At 53.7% G+C, this 19643-nt stretch overlaps 1 protein-coding gene across 8 annotated transcripts; it reads right to left on the bottom strand.

The window, feature by feature from the left end:
* Window positions 1-2005: 2005 nt before the first annotated feature.
* On the bottom strand, window positions 2006-19565 carry PALB2 (partner and localizer of BRCA2). Of its 8 annotated transcripts, none has more exons than XM_036225455.1 (13): window positions 19386-19565; window positions 17748-17807; window positions 17513-17615; window positions 14244-15710; window positions 11673-12472; window positions 11272-11343; window positions 10172-10333; window positions 9371-9456; window positions 8959-9120; window positions 7888-8004; window positions 5993-6080; window positions 3557-3822; window positions 2006-2487 (listed from the first exon to the last, which is right to left on the bottom strand). In XM_036225455.1, the coding sequence occupies exons 1-13, from the start codon at window positions 19431-19433 to the stop codon at window positions 2277-2279; spliced, it is 3642 nt and encodes a 1213-aa protein (XP_036081348.1). In that variant the 5' UTR covers window positions 19434-19565; the 3' UTR covers window positions 2006-2276. The 8 variants fall into 8 exon arrangements, 6 of the variants coding, with proteins under 6 accessions (XP_036081348.1, XP_016011002.2, XP_016011001.2 ...); XM_016155516.2 differs by having other exon boundaries at window positions 3563-3822; XM_016155515.2 differs by having other exon boundaries at window positions 3674-3822; window positions 19386-19564.
* Window positions 19566-19643: the final 78 nt, after the last annotated feature.

Here is a 19643-nt window from a genome sequence, read left to right as displayed (position 1 = left end):
GTCACCGAGGTAGAAAGTTCGACATTAAGACTGAGCCGAGTCCTCAGCAGGCGGGGAAGATTCGAGAGGACACTGGTGTTGTCCCCAGCGGCCCGTCAAAGGCTGTGCAAGCATGAACACGTCGGCTGACTGCGCACGTCACCCCCCCCGACCCGGCAGCCGTCCCTCCCGACTTCCAGCCCGTTGTCACTGTGGACCCTGCCTGTCGCGTTCCCCTGGGACCATGCACCGCCATCTTCACCCTCTCTTTCCTCTCATTCGAGTCCATAAACATGCCGGTTTCTCCTGCACGGGCCTCGTCCACTGGCCTCTGCACCTCCAACACTACCAGTCCTTCCTGTCAGTCAAGCTTCTTGGAAAAATAATCTACACGTTCAGTCTTTAATTCCCCACTCCCTAGTCACCTGCTAATGCACCCGAACCTGGATTCTACTAGACCCCGACCTCGGCAACCAGCGAAGCCTGTCGTACAGCTCACCGCTGCATCTTAGGTGGCCACGTCCGATGGATATGCCTTTCTGGCCCGTCCTTTCCTGCCTTGCTCGTGGCCCTCATCTCTCCCACTCATCATTTAGACACTGGCCCTGAGTGCCTCGGCCCAGGCTTGACTTTAAAAATACATTTTTCGAAACTGGTTCCCTCACTGCAGAGGTTTTAATTCCTACCTGCCCCTGGCTCCGGCATCTTCTCCGAGATTCACAGCCCTGTGCCCAACTGTCTGGTACCACACGACCTGTAAGCACTCAAGTGAGCTCTTTCCCCCACGTCCTGTTTCTGACACCAACACCCACAAAGGCAGACACGCGAGACTCCTCCTTCCCTCTCATCACGCATCTGCTTCCTCCTCCTCCTCCACCGCCCACCTGCAGGATAAAGCCCAGCGTGGTTCACACGCCCCCCGAGCCCGCCCGCCACTTTTCCAGCTTCCCGCCCCACTCTGCGCGGCACCTCCTGGGGCATCGGCCTGTTTGCGGTGCACAGCATGCCGCCCTTTCCGCCTGGACCACCCTCTGCGCCTGCTCTGGCCCACGCACTCCGCAAGGCTCGCTTTGTGGGGCGTCTCTGGAGCTCCCCGTGTTGTGCCAGCTGCCCGTCCTTGCGGCTCCCACAGCAGCACCCTGCATGCCATGTTAATCCAACACACAGAGTTGACATTGCTCTGTATGGCTGTCCTCATCACTGTCTTCCTGAACAGCAGTGGCCTCATGGCCACCACCTTCGCACCCACCACGTCAACAGGTCTGTGCCCGGCATTTGTCCGGCCGTTACTGAACTAACTGCATTAGGGCTTTGCCCTGCTCAGTGTTCCTAGCCCTTAAATCAAGATAATGTGTGTCCCTCAGGATTCTTAAGTCTTTGTGAAAAGCTGTTATCCATGATGTGCTAGCAAATTATCTAATGTGACATCAGGATGTCATTTGTGGGGACGGAATTAGTATAGGAAAGTTAAGTCTTTTACGTAAATATATCAGAGGGTAATAATGAAGTTAGCAAAAACCAGTAAACATCATAAAAGGATGTACTTAACAGAATATAGAGCAAATAGTTATATCATACGGCTCGTGAACATATACTCTCAATAAGAATGTTAGGCAAATAAATCCTTGTAGCTGGGGATAAAATTTCCAGAGCTGCCACCAGATTAGGACTTTCAAAACCCGTCTCTCAAGTCACCGAGGCAACGGTGAAGATGATGGACTCAGGACGAACGTGCCGCCGACTCAGAGAGACGAGTGATAAGGCTGCCACTTGGGCCACAGATGCGCGTGAGAAGGAAAAAGCGCGTTTCTAAACTGGCATGTTTCCACAGCCCCTGTATTGCTTTCAGTGGGTGTGTGAAAATAAAGCATTGCGAACAGCAGAATAACAGATTGCACATTAGTAGAGCAAGTTAGCTAAAAAACACACTTACGCTGGAAACGTCAACTATTCTAGTTGTAAAAGTTAGTTCTTGTTTCTGAAGATGATCTTAATAGGATGTGGAAAAATAATATGCCAAGCAGAATGTAGCAAAATAAATATTTATTCATATTTGAAGCTTTATGTACACCTTTAAAAGCGAATGTGCAGATGAATTACAAAAATCACCCTAAAGCCCTTCCCCCAAGAGCAGATACCGTGAAAGATCAGAAGTGCCGCCACCAGCAGAATGAAAGGCCTGATTAATGAGCACAAGCAATTATTCTGATGTCAGGCAGAGAGCTTCCCGTATCGCTACAGCTCCAGGAAGCGCCAGGCGGCCAACCACGTCCAGAACGCCGTGTTTCCGCCTCGCCCTAACCGATCAAATACACAAATATACTTCCATCTTTTTGTCCAGCCAGCAAATGAGAATGTGTCCCTGACCATTTTACGAAAGACCAACTCTGGCCGGAGGCGGGCGGGAGGAGAGCGGCGGGGCGACCCAGAAGGAGGTTCCAGACGGCGACCGTTCCAGACGTCAGCACCGCCGCGGCCAAGTTCCCCTTCACGTCGCCTTCCAGGAACCTGGCGTGGAGCACAGAAAGACGGTTCAAATCACATGTTCGGGAAAAAAAAAATGCTTTTTGGTAGGCCAGAACCATGCTCCCCGAGGCCACAGAACAAAAACTCCCGCAACTACGAGCGCCTGCTTGCGCCCCCGGGCCGCAGTCTGGGGCAGAACTGCACGCGGTCCCCGCGGCCCAGCCCCCCGGGGCCTGCCTTCCGCTCCCCGAAGTCGCCAGGCTCAGGCCCCCTCGGTGTCCTCGCTCTGCCAGTCCCTCCCCTTGGCAGGCTCTCAGCCCAGGTCTCGGCACGGCTGGGCCTCCGTGCTCGCGCAGGCCTGCACCTCGGCAGAGTGCAGAGGGCCACAGCCAACCACCGCCCCGGGGCCGCGCACACACATGTTCTGCTCCCGCGGCCACCGCCCTGTTTCCCCTCCTGCACCCCGCACTGTCTGAGACGACCCCGCCCCCACGCTTGGTAGGCATCTCCCACGAACACGTAACGAGAAAGAAATCTGGTCGCGTTTTAAGACGGCGGCTCTGCCGTTGGCCACGTGGCTCCGGATGCCAACAGAGTAAGAGCCGTGTGGCTCTGGGCAGGCTGTTTAACTCCACCCGTAGAACAGGGGTGCGGTGATGCGAGCGCCCACGTCCCAGGGCTGAGGGGTTCCCTGCGGTAGCACAGCACGTGACACACAGGAAGGGACCGATGAGCATGAGGTGTCACCCCTCCGGCCCGCTCTCCAGCGCCCCGCACAGCGCCGCTGACAGATGGGCCTCCTCGCAGCCGGCAGGCAGGGACTGCCCATGCGATGGAGGCCACTTAGACGCCACAGTAAAGACGCCTTCCTGAAGTACACTCGGAACTTAACCGGAAGAACAAAAAGTATAAGGGCTTTTTTTTGTTTTTGTAGAACACACTAATTACTGTTTGTATTTAAAATGTTTTCGTTATGGGAAAAAGCATGGCTCGAATACACGTAAGACGCCTGTCCACCACGGGCCGGGTGAGGCTCTGGACACAGGGAGCCTGAGGTGCGACTGAGATCCACTCGACGCTGCCCTTCACCCCACCTCCTGACCCCCCTCACCACCACCTCCCGTGTGTCTTGTTTCCACTCCTGGGAGCGACGCAGAAACTCATGGTCTTCAGGTCTGCACAGGTGCTGTCAAGACGGCACCCTGGCTGGCCGGGGTCGCGCACTCGCCTGCCAGGCTGCCCCCGGGGAAGACAGCAGAGCGCCACGCCCGCACTCAGGGTCGTCTTCGGGTTCATCGCGATCAGCCGAAACACAGGGCTCCCCGCCGGCTCACTCTCTTTGGCACAGGGATGACTCAGGACGACAAACAGGAGCCCCTGATTCAGGAGAAAAGGTAACAGGTGAGAAATCACCAAGAGGACGCTGGGAAGAACGGGCTGAAGGCCCACGGGGTGGCAGCGCGTGGGAAGCCGGGCTCCCTCGCCGGCCCCGTTTCTCAGGCGTGGCCCGGGGCTCCCGACGATCTGTCAGCGGCCTTGGCGGGCGTGACGCCAGCGGCTGCATCAGCGGCCCCCTCCTCAGTGCGAACCTCGCGCCACCCCCTCGGGCCATGCCGGCACAGGGAGTCCTCAAACCAGACACGATCGCTTGTCATTCAGAACCCGCTTTCACGTAAAAGCGATCTTACAAGCGGTGACGGAATTTCAGGCTGGTCCACAGTAGGTTATTTATTTACATTTGTAGAGTAAGAGTGACCAAAAAGGGATGTCATCACGAATGGTTGTTTCTGTCGGAAAATGTGTTACGATCTCTTCCAGCTTTTAAATTACATGCTCTAAAAACATTGCTGTATGAAGATATATGTCGCACATCTATATACATGCGTCTACCTGTACGTTACGTGTTAAAAATAATTATCTTTGGGGGGAAAATTATATACACGGCCATCTTAGGATTAATAACGATCATTTCTCCTTTATACTTTTCCAGAATGACTGAATTTTTACAATGAGAACAGGCTGCCTTTATAACTAGAAAACAGCTAAGAATCAAAAAACTGGTATGTAGGGGTCAGCGAACTGTGGCCCGAGTCAAAGCTGGCTCAACACTTATTCCTGTACGGCCCATGAGCCATGAATGGTTTTTGCATTTCGAAATGGTTAGAAAAAAAGAGAGAGGAAAGATATAACGTGATGTATGAAAGTCACGTGAAACTCAAGTTTCAGGAAGTTCTGGGGAAAGGGCCCTGTCTGGAAGGTTGCACGGGCACGGAGCCACACCACTGGTCATTATCACCTCTGGGCGACACCAGCAGAGTGGACGAGGCGCAGCAGACCCCGTGGCCCGCCAGGCTGAAAGCATTTACCAGCTGGCCCTTTACAGAGAACGTTGGCCGATCCCGCACTACACTGTGAACGGTCATTTCTGGAGATTGGCTTCACGGGGAACTTTTACTTAACTTATCCATTTCAGTGTTAAATGTTCGAAAAGCAAATAGGTGTTAACGTTGCAATAACGAAGAGATAAGTTATTTAAATGCAGCCTACTAGGTAGATTTAACACTTCCAGAGATGAATTCGACCCCCTCGTTTTCGGATGAAAAGCGCCTCGAGACCAGGTGACAGTTACCTGTGACCACACAACCTTTGAGTTCACCCCGCAGATGCTGCCGGGCTGGGAGAGATGCACCTTTTGTGTCCAGAGCCTCTGGGAGCCGATGTCCACAGTGCTGAGCTGGCCACCACTGCCTCTGCTCCTGGTTCAGCAGTGGACACCTGGGCAGTCATCTCTGCTGCCCGGACAACTGCCCCACCCTGTCCACGGGCCAGACTGGACACCGGCCTCGTTACACGGGCTGAGACGCCAGGTTCATTTCTCTAGGCAGCGGTCCCCAACCTTTGTGGCACCAGGGCCCAGTGCCCCCATGAGCATCTCACGCCTGAGGATCTGAGGCGGGGCTGAGGCGGCGATGCCGGCGCTGGAGGCAGCTGCGGACTCAGATACAGATGCAGCTTCGCCCGCCGGCCCGCCGCCCACTTGCTGCTGCGCGGCCCGGCCCCTAACCGGCCGGGTACCTGCTCTAGAACACTAAAGCCTCACGGGAAAACACGTCCAGGACCACGGCGTCATCCGCCCTCAGGCCGATGGCAAAGGTTCTTGTCTGAATAACCTTTTTTGTCTCTGTGCCAGTGAAACCTCTCAGACAATAACCTTTCCGCGTTATTCATTCACATCTCAAATGGCAAGGTGGTTGGGAGCCGGCTCTGAAAATGGGCACGACGTTCCTCGGTGCAAATTCACAGCTAGAAATAAATGTCTGCCCCCAGGTGACGCGGCCAGCGACCCTACCAAGCAATCACCCTGTATTAACACTTACTTTCACCCATACATTTATAGAAAGGACGAACGGTGCTATCTAATTTTGAAAAAATAAGGAACCGGGTGTGGGGGGGGCAGAGGGAGTGAGCTTACCCCGCCCACCGAGCTATCGTGCTCACCCACGAGGGGCACCCGCAGGACACACAGGTGCCCCGGATCGGCACTTACCATTTCCGAATAGGCTTTGTGACAGACGGACGCCTGGTAGGAATCGCCAATGTGCACCTTTCTCAGGAGCTGGCCCGTTTTTAAATTCCTGAGACACCAAAAATCAATAAGCTGGGAGCACTCTCCCGGCGGCCCGGCTCCCACTAACGTTCTCGCGTTCATCACGGCGTCCTTTAGGAGGGGACCCAGGGGACAGGCGAAGGGGCGGAGGGCCCTCGTTGTGTTTAGTCACGGACAGAGCTGAAGACAGAGCTGTTTAACTGTGCCGGGGGTTTACTGCGGCAGTGCAGCTTCAGAGCGAACCTGCTATGCCCTGGGGGGGAAATCGGCCCACGTTCCGGGAGAAAAGGTTTCCACGCTCTCGTTTTACTTGGCACTGAAATTAGGCACGTGGTCCGGCTGTCACCACGAGTTTGTCACGATCCTGGTCATGCCTAACTTTTCCACGGAGGACGATGCTCGGGAAACCGAGCTCGGCCAGGCGGGAGACGCCGCCTGAGACGCGTGTGATCACGTCTCCATCGCGTGCGCCCCCGCCAGAGCCGGGCCCGGGTGATGGGAGAGAAGGGAAGACGGCGCCGGGGCGAGCAGTGGGCAAAGGCAGAGGGGGCAGCAGGGGGCGAACGCGCAAGAGGAACACGGAGCGTGTCGGACCCGCGCCTGCGCTTGGCCGAGGGCTCGCGGCACTGACAACTGCTCTGTCACAGGCTCTCTGATGAAGCGTCCCGTGGGCTCCCGCTGGCCACAGAGAAAGTCTGAGTTACTTTTCACGGCACGCCAACCCTCAGGAACGCGGCTGCAACACGATCACTCGGGGCTCCCGGAGTTGGGCTCTCGCTGCCCGCACAGGGTGCTGGGCATGTCCCTGGCGCGTGCCTTGTTCCAGCCACCCCTGCCCTCCACATCACCGCCCTTTCTCGCCCCCGCTGACCAGTGCCCACCCGTTCCTTACGGCCCGGATCACATCCCGCCCCCTCCCAGCTGCACGAGCCCATGCGAGATTCCCTGCTGCCCCGTCCGCCCGGTCAAATCTCACGTCCAACACCACAGGTACTGCCCCGTGCCTCAAGTCTTATTTGCTATAAACTCAACAGGGTGTGAGACATTCACTCAACAATACATCTGAACTTTCTACGGCCCAGGTACCGTGTACAAGGCTGAAGATGAGCTAAACTCTCACGAGGGTCTCCTCATGGGAGGGAGCCCAGGGTTAGCACCTTTCTCTGCACTCCAAGGACCTGTCCAGATTCCCGCCACCCGGACTTCGTGAGACCTGTGAAGGAGTCTGAGAGCTGGCCGGGCATTTAGGCAGAGACCACGGCCGGCGGTCGGCTCTCCTCCAGCTCCACTTGGTGGGGGCCGCCTCCCTCTCCTGGCTGCTGCGGTCACCTTGAACTCTGTCCACCGGCTCTCTGAGCCAGGAGGCCAGAGGCGGTCAATCACCATGTTGGCCACCCCGCGTGCAGACGGGGCCTGCCCTCCGACTAGACGTGTAAGGTCGGGGGACTCGCCCGGTGCTGAACCCCAGTACCTTTCCCCTTTACTCCCTCTCCAGTGCCTTCCGATGCTTGCTTTTTAGCATTTTGTCCAGAGTTTATAGTTATTTGAGGTAGGACAGCTGGTCTGATAGAAGCTGCTCAGTCATTAACCAGAAACAGAACAGTTTTTGACAACAAAACCACATCTATTTTAAAATGGCCTACTCAGACTAATCTTTTTCACGATGTCTGAATTAATGTGACGCTCTCGTTAAGACAAGTATGTGACACCTGACAGTAAACCCACAAAAATACAATCGGACTTAGAGTCTCTGCTTCGATCTTCACAGCCCTGTGACGTGAGAGGCACGTCTTACGTTTTGGATGAGGGAACCAAGGCCCTGAGAGGGAACTCACCAAATGACAATGCTGTTCGCTGCGGTGCTGGCGAGCAGGGCGTCCTGCATTCCCTGAACCTCGGCGAAAGTTAGAACAGTCTCTTCAGGGGGCATCAGAAGCCGTTTTTCTTTGCTTCTGCATTTAAAACAGTATTGAAAATCAGCACTTTGTACCAAAGCGGTTACTAAGTAGCCCTTCTACGTATTACTGAACTCTGTGTAATAAGCCTAATACCAGAGAAAAGTGTCCACCAGAAAACACGTAGCCTAATTGAACTTTCTCCAATGAACAGATACTACTTTAACATCATCTGTCTGGATATAGTGCAAGCGCCTCAAATTCATCCAAGCAAAATTACGCCCGCCAGCTCCCCCGAAGCCCCGTGTTTGTTTCTGCATTCCAAGCTCAACGGAGTGCACCACCATCGACTCCGGTGACCAGTGCAGAAACCTGGACCCTGTCTCTATCTCCTTCCCTAAGCACTCAGCCACCGGGTCCTGGCGATTTCAGCATGCCCTCTCCCTCAGGTCAGCTGGCCTCTCCCCATCTTCACTAACACTTTCCCAATCTAAGCAAACAGTTCTGTCTCTTGTCTGGATGACTGTGACAGGTCGTGAATAAGGCAAACAAGGTCCAGGCCCTCGGTTGTTCAGAAAGACAGGGAAGCGATCTGTGTAGCGAAGTGTAATGCGTATACGGCAGGCACCGAGGACGCTAAGGGTTCTGTTTTCCACGTGCTGGATTGGGGGGAACCGCAGGAGGTCTACTAAGTCAGCCTTCAGGTCTCGAGGCCGAGGAAGGGCTGGGAGCCAGACACGCATGTTCCAGCAGCCAGCCGCTAGATGGCGACCGAATGAACGGAAACCAAGCCTGTGCTAAGGCCGGGGAACCAGCAACGGGCACAGAGAGATTCAGCCAGAAGGACACGCCCTGCCAGCTGCGGGGTCCCCCCCCCCCAACCCCCGTTTCTCCCAGCTGCGCCCAGCTCCACTGACAGCACAGACGCCAAGCCGCTGTGGAGCCGACGGAGCAGCACCCTGGGGGAAAACCGCTCTCCTCTGACGGCAGGGGCGACCAGGGTTTCCTCACCCTCCGCTCTCCGCCAACGTCACGACTTCGACCTGCTGATCGCACAGCGTCCCGCGGCTGCTGGCGAGCCTCCTCTTGGTCAAGCCAAGCACGGCCTGGATGTGCCCCGAGCTCAGGAGCACCTGCTTTCCAGCTTCACCGTCCGAGGGACAAAGTAGCGCCCTGAAGCCAACACAAGGAGAAGTGCGGAGAAGCGGGAGTGAGCCCTCAACGGGGAAGGGCAGGGTTCGAGCTTACGCGGAAACTTCAGTCCGGGAAGTCATCCTAACGACAGTTTTTTTAAAACAACAAACCTCTTTTTAGACGTAAAGTGACATTCTCTCAAGACCCAAGTCCACGCTGTAACTGGCACTCAGAACAGGCCGCCAGAGACAAAGGCAAAAGGAAGCACCAGTCCTCGGGAATTGCACACCTGATTTCTTGGATTTCCAGATTCCCCAAAGCCACACACACGAGGTCGCGAACGTCGGGCAGGGGCACGATCTGCAGCACTGGAACCTGGATGGAACGAGGGCCACGAACGGGTTCGCTTGTTCCGTTTTCAGTCCATCTACATTTCCCGGAGTCGGCTGCACCCCTTCTACCCCCGCCGTCCCAGGGTGGTTTCCCACGTCCGGACACACGCCCCCTCGACGAACCCTCAACCTAAATGAGCGTTTGCTGCGCAATTTATTCCGTGCGGCCTCCCCCCCGCAGCGACAGGGGCGCGAGCAGATCCTGGGAGGTGGATGAACGGAACGCTACGCAGCCATTTAAAATAAGCCTGTCCCCCGACCAAGCACCTGAGTGGCACCACGCAGAGCAGAGCCAGAGTGGCGGTGTGCTGGAGAGCGAGACCGAAATCTGCGAACACAGTAGATCGTAAGTGTTCTCGCCAAACGTTAAGAAAAACAGGTAACTGCGAGAGGCTCGATGTGTTGATGGACTTCATCGTGGGAGTCTTCACAACATGTATGTGTATCGAATGATCACAGTGTATGCTTTAGATACTTCACAATTTTGTCTGTTATAGCCTTAATAAAGCTAGCGAGTGTACAGAGACTCACTGTACGACTTTCTGTACGTGTGAAAATTTTCATAATAAAATGCTGGGAGGCGTCATCTGTCTGTCCCGTCTCCCATGGTCACAGATCCCGTTTGTGGTGAGCTGCCCACCTACATCATCACCCAAAGGACTGCAATGGCCTCTTCCGGTGCTCAGGTTTGGACTCACCTCCGTGAAGTCCCAGGAATAGATTTTTTCCCACTGCCAAGTATCCAGAGGTTTCCAGAGAGAAACTGCGTATTCGCAAGCAGTTACGATACACGGCTCCTTGAGACCGGCCACGTCCCACCACAGGGCACTCACGTCCACGGCACAGGGAGCCGATGGGTCCTGACACAGAACAGTGACAACGGTTACGCGGGACGGGCACTCGGGGTCCGTTTCGTAAAAAGAATGTGGAGAGCGGTGGATTATGTGGGTTAGAAGAAATACCAAGTAAACGTAATTAAAGTGTTACGCAGGTCGAAATAAAGGGCTCTGTGGGTCTTGTCACTGGCCACACACATTCACATTACGATGTAATTTAAAAGCACAGCTCCAGAATGGAATAGATTCAGATTTAAGCACAACGGACGGCCCATAAAAACCCGTTTAGAAATTAAACCTCCCAGGGAACCGCCCGTGGGTTGAAACAACATACTGTCTACGCAAACAGCAAGGAGAGTGCCAGGCACTCGAACACCACACAGTGCGTGGCCAAAGCGAGGTTCCCCCAAAATGCGTTGTCGTAACGGCATTTATCGAAAAGCAAGAAAGACCGAGCAAAGCGAGCAGCTCAATAAAGTGAGTGAAAGAACAATGAAAGACACACGATGAAAAACAGAAGGCGTTAGTAAGGACAAAACCAGAAATAAACAAAGTGAGAAATAAGAAAACCTCAATTATCAATACAACCAAAACGTCGTTTTTCTAGAAGACCAACAGAAGGGGCGAACCTCTCAGGTCTGGTGTAGGAAAGAACTGTTTTTAGGAACAGGGGGTGCAGGAGGGAGGCTTCACTGAGCGCACATGCACAAAAGAACGGCAGACACTCAGACGATGGCCCAACTATAAATTTCTTCAGGGCATGACCTCAAAACACAAGTCCAGGTAAATACTGCGAAAAACAAAGGCTCTAAATCTGTATTCTGAATCTGTTCGACCAAGTTCATTGAACAGTTTTCTGTTAAGAATGAGAAGCCGTCTCACTAAATTCTTCGCAACGCCCCCCTCAGTCCACTACGTCCTTCACATGGGATGCGAGATGCGGTGTGAGGAAAGCGCCTGACCTTTAACCTCGAAACCAGCCGCAGGTCGCCCGGGACGAAGCTGTCACAGGCAGGCGCGTCTGCCATCCCAGGCTGTGGGGACAAAAGTCGCACCGTTAGTCTACGCTTCCTGCGCCGCGATGTCGTTCGCGCTTTATTTTCTCACGTGTGTTATCGCGTTGTCTATTTTACGTGGCACACTGCTTCGCTGAGAACAAAGAGAGGAGGACCCCCCCCATTTTAAAAATATATTTTTTAATTCATCTGAACTTCCCAGAATGAATTTAATGCTCACAGTAAAATCGCATCGAGGAGACGTTAAAACGAACCCCGAGGAGCCACTGCGAGGGCGTCGGGCCGTCCGCGTTCGCTAAGGGGCTCCGTTCCTTCAGAGGGCACGTCACGAAGGAAGCGGGTTATACCTGCTGGACGGGACTCCGCCGCGGGTCCAGGCGCGCGAGTCCGGAGCACTGACTGCCTCTGAGAGCGAGCGACTCGGTGGGCGGCGGCGTCGCCCGGGGCCCAGGAGCGCAGTCACGGGAAGGCCGTCCTGCCGCGCGCGGGCTGCTCTCCGATTTCCGTGGGCTGCTGCGAGTGTCGCACTGTCTACGGTCACCGGCGAGGCCGACTGTGGCTCTCGAGTGGGAAAGCGGGGGTGTGGAGTGCGAGTTCCCGGCCACGGCCGCTGACGCTCTGGCACAGCGTGCCTGGGAGCCAGGCACTGGGGTAGTGCCCAAGACGGGGAAGGCGGGCGAGCACGGGTCCGCCGCCGGCCTGTCGTCCTCACCGGGCGTGAGCAGTACCATGGACGGGGACAGGCCCTCCTGAGCCTGGCGTGCACGCCCTGGCACTTCAGGGTGCGCTTGTCCCGGCAGGGCAGCCGGGCCCTCCTCCCAGCGCCCCACGTCCAGACCGACACAAACAGGTGCCGGCCCCGCAGCGCCCGCACACCGGCCCGCCCTGCGCCGCCGCCCTGAGGCCGGCCTGGACTGCAGATGCACGACCTGCCGCTCTGAGCAGCACCGCAGCTTTTCGAGTTTAAGAGGTCCAAAGTCCTCTTCGGGTAACTGAAAGTCTGTGATTTTCAGGAAAGACAACAGCCGCTTCGACATTAACACTTTATCCTTAGGGGACAGAACACCGAAGTCGTCACCATCCGAAGCCGATGCAGCATGGCCGCTGGAAGGAAGGGGGTCCCCTTTCTGACGGCGAATTTCCTTTCCTAAAATAGAAAGCAACAACAAATAATACCCAGCGGGGGACGTGAACGCCCAGCAAGGAGTGAGTCCCGAACCCCGGCAGAGAGCAGCGTGCTCCTTACTTCTCCCACCCGCCGCGCTGCAGCCTCGGTGAACAGCGCAGAGCTCAGCCGCGGGCGGGCGGGGGGCCAGCCGCGCCCTCTGCAGCACCCGACCCCACATGGTACCGCCAGCATCGGCTGGGGGACGAGAGACGGGGGTCGGGTAGCAGCTCAGCCACTGGTTTGCTGTCACCTGGCACCAGTCAACTCTCTTCCTGTCCCCTCGTGTCTCCTAAGGGAACTGGACTAAAAGTCTCTAAAGTGCTTTCTGCTCTCCATCTGATTCCAACAGGCTACAAGAGGACAGCCTACAAGATGCTGGCTCGTCTCACTGAAGAGGGCTCAGCCCCTTTCCAAGCAGTTATTCACTACCCTTAAAACAACTGGACTTCTACCCACTTCAAAATGTAGCTGCAGCCATCACCTAATAAACGGCCAAACTGTGGCACGTCTCTACGACGCGACAGTGCTCAGCCATCAAAGAACGGAGCACTGATATGAGCTACCAGCTACGACACCAAAGGTCGCACGTCGCATGATCCAACCGATACGAAGTATCCCACGTATGTAAATCCACAAACGGTACCAACTGGCGGTTACAGGGGCTGGAGGGAGAGGAAAGGGGAGCAAGTGCTTCATGGGTTTGGGGTTCCCGTTTGGGGTGACAAAAATGTCTGGGAACCAGGTCGGATCACGAGTGAGCATTCCGAATGTACTAAATGTCACTGAATTGTTCACTTAACTTAAACTGGTTAATGCTATGCTACGGGAAGGCTACCTCAAGATGAAAATTTTTTTACTGTGGCTGCAGGTTATTAAAATGGCAGATGACTTTAAAGTACGTAAAAGAATGTCTCTGGCCTATTACTGGATGACTCTAGTTAACTGCAGGTCACAGAGCAGAGCCTGTGTCCATGGGCAGAGAGCAGCTGGCTACCTGTTTTTATAAATAAAGCTTTTATTGGGGCACTGTCACATTTACATGTCATCTGTGGCTACTTGCGCACTACTGAGTAGCTGTGACAGCGCACAAAGATGCTATTCACCATCTGGCCTCCTACAGAAAGTTTGCTGGTCTTTAGCGTAAAACCAGTGTGAACTGTGTAGTTTTTATGCTTAGTGGATCAGATAACTCCTGAGTAAACGAATAAAAGTTTAAATTACAACGTGTCACTTAGCTATCCTCCAAAACCTTGTGTCCCACACACCTTAGAGAGACTATATTAGATATTTTATCTAAAAAAACCTGCTCAGTCCTATTGTATTTTGTGATCATTCCTGAGTTTGTCAGTGACCTCTGGCTCTGACACGTGTTTCATTTTACTTCAAAACACTTCCTGTATCAGTTATAAAGCTTCTAACCACGGATAAAGATTATGTTGTACCTGAACAAATACTAACTTTAGGTAAACGGCCAATACGTTTTCCATCTCAGTGTCAAATTTTTCAGCCGCGTTAGTGAACGCTGGCACCACGCAGCCAGGTTTGAATCCCGGCTCTGACACACCAATGACAGCACGTCACTCTCTTTGTGCCTCAGTTTCCTCGTCTGCACAGTGAGGATGAAAACAGGCTACTTGACGTAGGGTTGCTGTGAGGATTTGACAAGCATCTGTACATTTAGAAAGTGCCAGGCACATAGGAAGTGTTTGCTGCGATCATGGTCCCCATCACCCCCAACGCCCCAATTTACCTGTGACCCTCTTTTTACTGTGGACAGCTGCTTTTTCATCCTGGTCTTTGTGCGCAGCGACATCTTGCTTGGGCCTATTAGCACCTGATGTCCCAGGAGAGTGCAAAAGTGGTCCCTGATGATCTAATGCAGGGGTGCGGACTGACTTCTTTTTTCCTCTGCGTCTCCTACCAGATGGCTGGGTAACCGCCTTCTCAAAGAAGTCATTTTTAGGCGGCCCAGGGGGAGAGCTGACCTCAGCTGCCGAGAGAAGTTTCTGAAAAGGACTTCTTGAACTTGGCCGTCGTGGGGATGGATCAGACATCCTAACTTCGCTTTGGTTAGCTTCTCCATCGGAAAGGTTCACATTTGTAGCAGCTTCCTTATTTGAATTTTTAAACCCTTTCTTTCTGACACCCAAATGACTCTGAATGACAGCCTCCACGGCTCTCTTCCTCTGGCAACTTGACATGCGTCGTGTTGTTCTAACATAGTATTCTGCTGGGAAAAGAAGGCCCTCGAGCGCTGTGCAAGAATGTGTTTGGTTTTCTGTAGGAATAGGAGAGATTCCTTCTAGGCCAAGACTCTCAGCTCGACTGAGACCCTCGTCTTCCTGAAGACTTTCAGTTCTGCCGTCAGGAGCATTACTGGAGGATTCTGGACACTTCTCTGTGAAGTTCTGTTCTTTTAGGTTTTGGTCGTCATTTGCCAGTAAGGTATCACAAGAGAGTTCATCCATAGGACGTGCATTATCTGCCTGTAAGTTAGGACTTCTAAGCAGCTGGCTGCTTGCACCTGAAGCTTTATTTATCTCTGGGTTACCTGTAGAGACAGCCTCTTTTTTGTAGCGTGCCTCTATGGATATAGGTGAGGTAGGGCTAATGTTTTCTAAACCGTGAGCAGTAAGTTCAGAGGCAGCTTTAGGAGGCTGATGTTGAAGGTGCTGAGTGTGACCGCTCTCTGCTGGGGCGGGCCAAGGAAGCAAAGCCGCCGGGGAGCAGTGACTTCCTGTCACAGGGGCATCCACGTCGCCCTGCGGTTTGGCAGGTGGGGGCGTTAACACACTCCCTCCGCTCGTTTCTGTAACCAGTGCTCGAGAATCCGGAACATCAGACGCAGGCCTTGGAAGGCCACTTCTGATTCCGGTTCCAGGGGTCCCGGGGTCCCCTCTCTTGACCTCTTCTTGCTCTTTTAGTCGTTTGGCAGACACGTGCGAATCGGAGGCAAATCGAGAGTCTCCCTCTTGGGAAACGAATGTTCCCTCCTGCTGCCGCCTTCTCGCCGGCAGCTTCCTCTGCCTTTTCTCACCGTCGGGGCCATGGAGCCCGTGGGCTGGGAGTTCCTGGGTGTCATCTCTTCTCTGTCCCTGGAGCCCTTCCACTGGGCTGAGTCCAGCGTCTGAACACTCAGGCTCAGCGTCTGCAATTTCTCCACTGAGGTGGGTGTCGATGTGTAACGTGTCACATGAAGATATTTTAGTTTTGTGCTCTGAGGAGAAAAAATTATGGGATTACTATTTCTCTTTTGAAACCAAAGTACTCCGTGTTTATTTTAAAATGATAAATATAAATATTACCAAACATTTACTTAAGAAACAGTCAATAGTATTTCATTCAGGCAGAGCAAAATTCAAGTTCTGAGCAATCTGATAAACTAATAATTTTAAGTAAATGTGAACAAATACGATTGTGCTAGAAAAAAATGATTTTTTAAACAAAAAGGCTATCTACTCTTTATTGCGATGATCTTTTAGTTTTTTCCCCAGCTTTATTAAGGTACAATCGACAAATAAAAATTGTATAAGGTTCAGGTTTACAATGCGATGTTCTGATATATAAATATACTGTGAAATGTCACCACAATCAAGGTAATTACATATCCTTCGGTTTCGCATACTTTTTTGTGTGTGTGGTGTGAACACTTAAATCCTCTGAGCAAATTTCAAGTATACACAATACACACATAGTGTTACCTGTCATCTCTATAATTGGTATATATCAGATCTCCAGAACTTACTCAGAGTAAGTGAAACTCTGAACCCTTTGACCAACATCCTCCTATTTCCTCCATATTTCATCTTATTTTTGATTTCACGTCTTTTTTTTTGCTTAAATAATTTTAATATCTCTTTTCTATTTCAACAGCCTCCAATTTTATGATTACAAATTACCTAAGTATCAATGAGAAAAGACCAGTTTTTCAGAGTATTTCCAGTCAGACATGTTTCTCTGTCCATATGTAGAAATTAAATTTAAAAAAAAAAAACCTTTCCAATGATTAAGCAAGAAAAGAGCACCCATATAAATGATGCAACGAAAAGTATGGTTTATTGTTCCCAGAATGGGAAGTGTTCACGAACCATGTATCTGATAAGGGCTGAATAGCTACAATAATACATGAAGAACCTTTAGACCCCGGAATAAAAAGACGAATGGCCTAATTAAAATACTGACAAAGGGCTCGAATAGACATTTCTCCAAAGAAGATATAAAAATGGCCTCTAAGCACGCGAAAAGATGCTCGACATCATTAGTCACTAGGAAATGCAGATCAAAACCACAGTGAGACGCCGCTTCGCGTCCGCCAGGATGTGCAATGGCAAATCTCGAGTACGGACGAGGATGCAGAGAAACCAGGGCCCTTCCGTGCCGCGGTGGGAAAGCACGGAGCGCAGCTGCGGCAGCAAGTGAAACGATTCCCACACGACCCAGCAAGTCCAGCCCCAGCCGCATGCCCCTAGGAAACGAAAACGCGTCTACACAAATGCCTACGCGTGAATGTTCACTGCAGCTTGACGGCCCAAATTCATAAGAGCCGAAACGCAGAAACAACCCAAATGCCCATCACCTGAGGACCGGAAGACTTACGTACGGAACACCTGCACAGCGGACCGTCGTTCGGCCGCAAGACGGAATGAGAGCTGGTGCATGCCTGGATGATGCTCGCGGGGGACCGCTGAGAACACTATGCCAAGGGAACCCACTGTGTGCTTCCTCTTATACAGTAAGATGGCCAGAACAGGTTAATGCACGGAAACAGAAAGTAGACTAGTGGTGGCCAGGGGTTAGCGGCGGGATGGGTACGGGATTTCTTTGGGGGTGGTGAAAATATTCCGGAATTAGACAGTGATGATGATTGCACAATCTTGTGCCTATACAAAGAACCATCAAATTGCACATCTTAAAGAGTCTACTCCATCCTTCTCTCCTAACCGTGAGAAGAAGAACCGCAGCCACACATACCAGGGAAATGAATCCAAAAGCAAGCGTAAGCGGACGGGCTAGCTTTACCTGAGTGGTTTAGCTGTGGCGAGGCTTCCTGCTGGACCAAGCAGTCTTGTTCTTGCACTGTTTTCTGAATAGAATTCTTGACCTTCTCAGCTCTTTGGGCACGCTAGAGAAAGCAAACACAGCTCACGGAATAAATTTAAGGGGGAAAAAAGTTTTTTAAAGCTTCATTATGAAGAATTGTTTGTATACAGTTGGTACTACACCACCACCACATCGGAGAATAAGACCGACTTACCTGAAGGCGGGCCAACGTCTTGCTGTATTCCCTTTTCAAGAATGCTAATTTTTCCTTCAACTGGAAGAAGAAAAACACCAGACAGTACTGAGCAGGTGGGCAGACGTCGGAGGACAGGGTGCAGAGCCTGCCAGACGTGAGGGTGCCGTGCTCCGTGAGCCCCTCAGCATGAGGCAGCGGAGGGAGCAGCACCGGCCCGTCCTGCCCCCAGTTCTCACAAAGCAGCCGGCCCTCTGCCGTCTCGGATCCTCCGTGCAGGCCGTGCCTGTCACTGACGGCATTGCCTCCCAGCTCACGCTGCTCGTGCCTACCGACTCCTCAAGCCTCAGTTTAGACGCCCATTTCCCTGGAGTAGATTTCTAAGTCCTTCTCCAAATCCAAGAATGACACCCCAGTTCTCCCCTGTGCTTCCTTTATCACAGTACTTATTATACCAAGCTGTCTGTTTACTTGTTTGCCGCCCACACCGCGAGTTCCTGGAAGGTAGCGGGAGCTGTCAAGTTATTGGCCCAGGTATCTCTAGCACCTGGAAACAGACGACCCCCCCCCCCATGTACCAGTTGCTGTTCCAGGTGCTAGAGACACAGCTGCATGTGGTGAATGACATGGACAACAAGAAAACAAATGAGATGATCCCACATGGTTACCGATACTTGGATAACCAGGGCGATGTGAGAGCCCCGCATCGTGGGAGTGGGCTCCCTTGGGTAGGGTGGCCAAGGAGATGTTGCTGAGGCCCACCCACTGAACCCAGACCCAGAGGAGGAAGGAGCTGGCGAGGGAAGATCAGAGGCAAAGCGGTTTGTCCGAGACCACACAGTTCACGGACGGGGTGACTCTAACCCACGCAGTGCTGCTGCAGTCCGTGCTTTTAAGCAATCTGCTCGACTGCTCTCGCGTGTCCTATTCGGCACCACGAATGTCGGCATCTGGCAGTGACATTGCCTGGTAAGTGCCCTTTCTCACCCCCACTGGAAGGCAGACTGGGGTAAGAGGGCTGATCAGTCCATGCGCAGCAGGGGAGACCGCACGGCCTGCAGCAGCCGGCACACAGGAGTTCACACCACCGTCACCCGCCCAAGCACAAGGTGGCAGGGACAGGGGCGGTTGGAGAAAGACTGGCACTGTCGTGGAAGCCAAAGCCGGGACGAGCTTAGCCTCTCGAGCAGAGTAAGACGTCCAGAAACGATGCCGCCGCCACACTCCAGGCTGCTGTACAGAACTTTAAAAAAACGGTAGGCAAACAAGTCCTAACACGGATGTCGGAGGACAAGGGGAGGGGGGGACGCTGCAGGGCCCCCCACACCAAACCCCGTGACGAGACACATGTTACTTCCGGGGGCTAGAGAAGGCAACCGCACCACTCCGCACCCCCGAACGGATCTGCAGGACCAGACGTGAGGAGACTTAAGGGGTGCGAGGGGAGAGGCCAGGGTGGGGTGGGGAGGGTGCCAACGGGGCCGTCGGCATCGGTGCCGGATGCAGCTGCGCTTCCACCCCAGCTCTCCCCGGGACGCTCGGGCCGCAGGGCAAAGGTCAGAGGTCAGAGGCACCCCGGCCGGCCGGGGTCACGCGCCGGCCTAGAACCCCGGGAAGGAGGTCGGAGCTCCGCGCCAGCCCGCCCCGCGCCCCCGGCACCTTTTCCTTCTCCTCACAGCTGAGGGGCTTTCCGGGAGCCTCTTCCATCGGGCCGGCGGCCGAACGAGAAGAGCAGCCGCCGCCGGCCCCGGGGCTGCCGCTGCCCACCCCGGGCGCGGGAGGTGCCCCGCGAAGGGACCGGACACCGGGGACGTGCGCACCGCGCTTCCGGCCGGCAGCGCGCGCCGTCCACCCGGCCTGACACGCAGCGCGCGGCCTGCGCACGCGCAGTCGGGCCCGCCGCGCGACGGGGCGGGG

The sequence above is a fragment of the Rousettus aegyptiacus genome, unplaced genomic scaffold, assembly GCF_014176215.1.
Source record: "Rousettus aegyptiacus isolate mRouAeg1 unplaced genomic scaffold, mRouAeg1.p scaffold_m13_p_8, whole genome shotgun sequence".
In the NCBI taxonomy this organism is placed as follows: Eukaryota; Metazoa; Chordata; class Mammalia; order Chiroptera; family Pteropodidae; genus Rousettus; species Rousettus aegyptiacus.
Note: the sequence above shows the minus strand (reverse complement) of the source record. Positions and strands in the feature narration are given on the sequence as shown.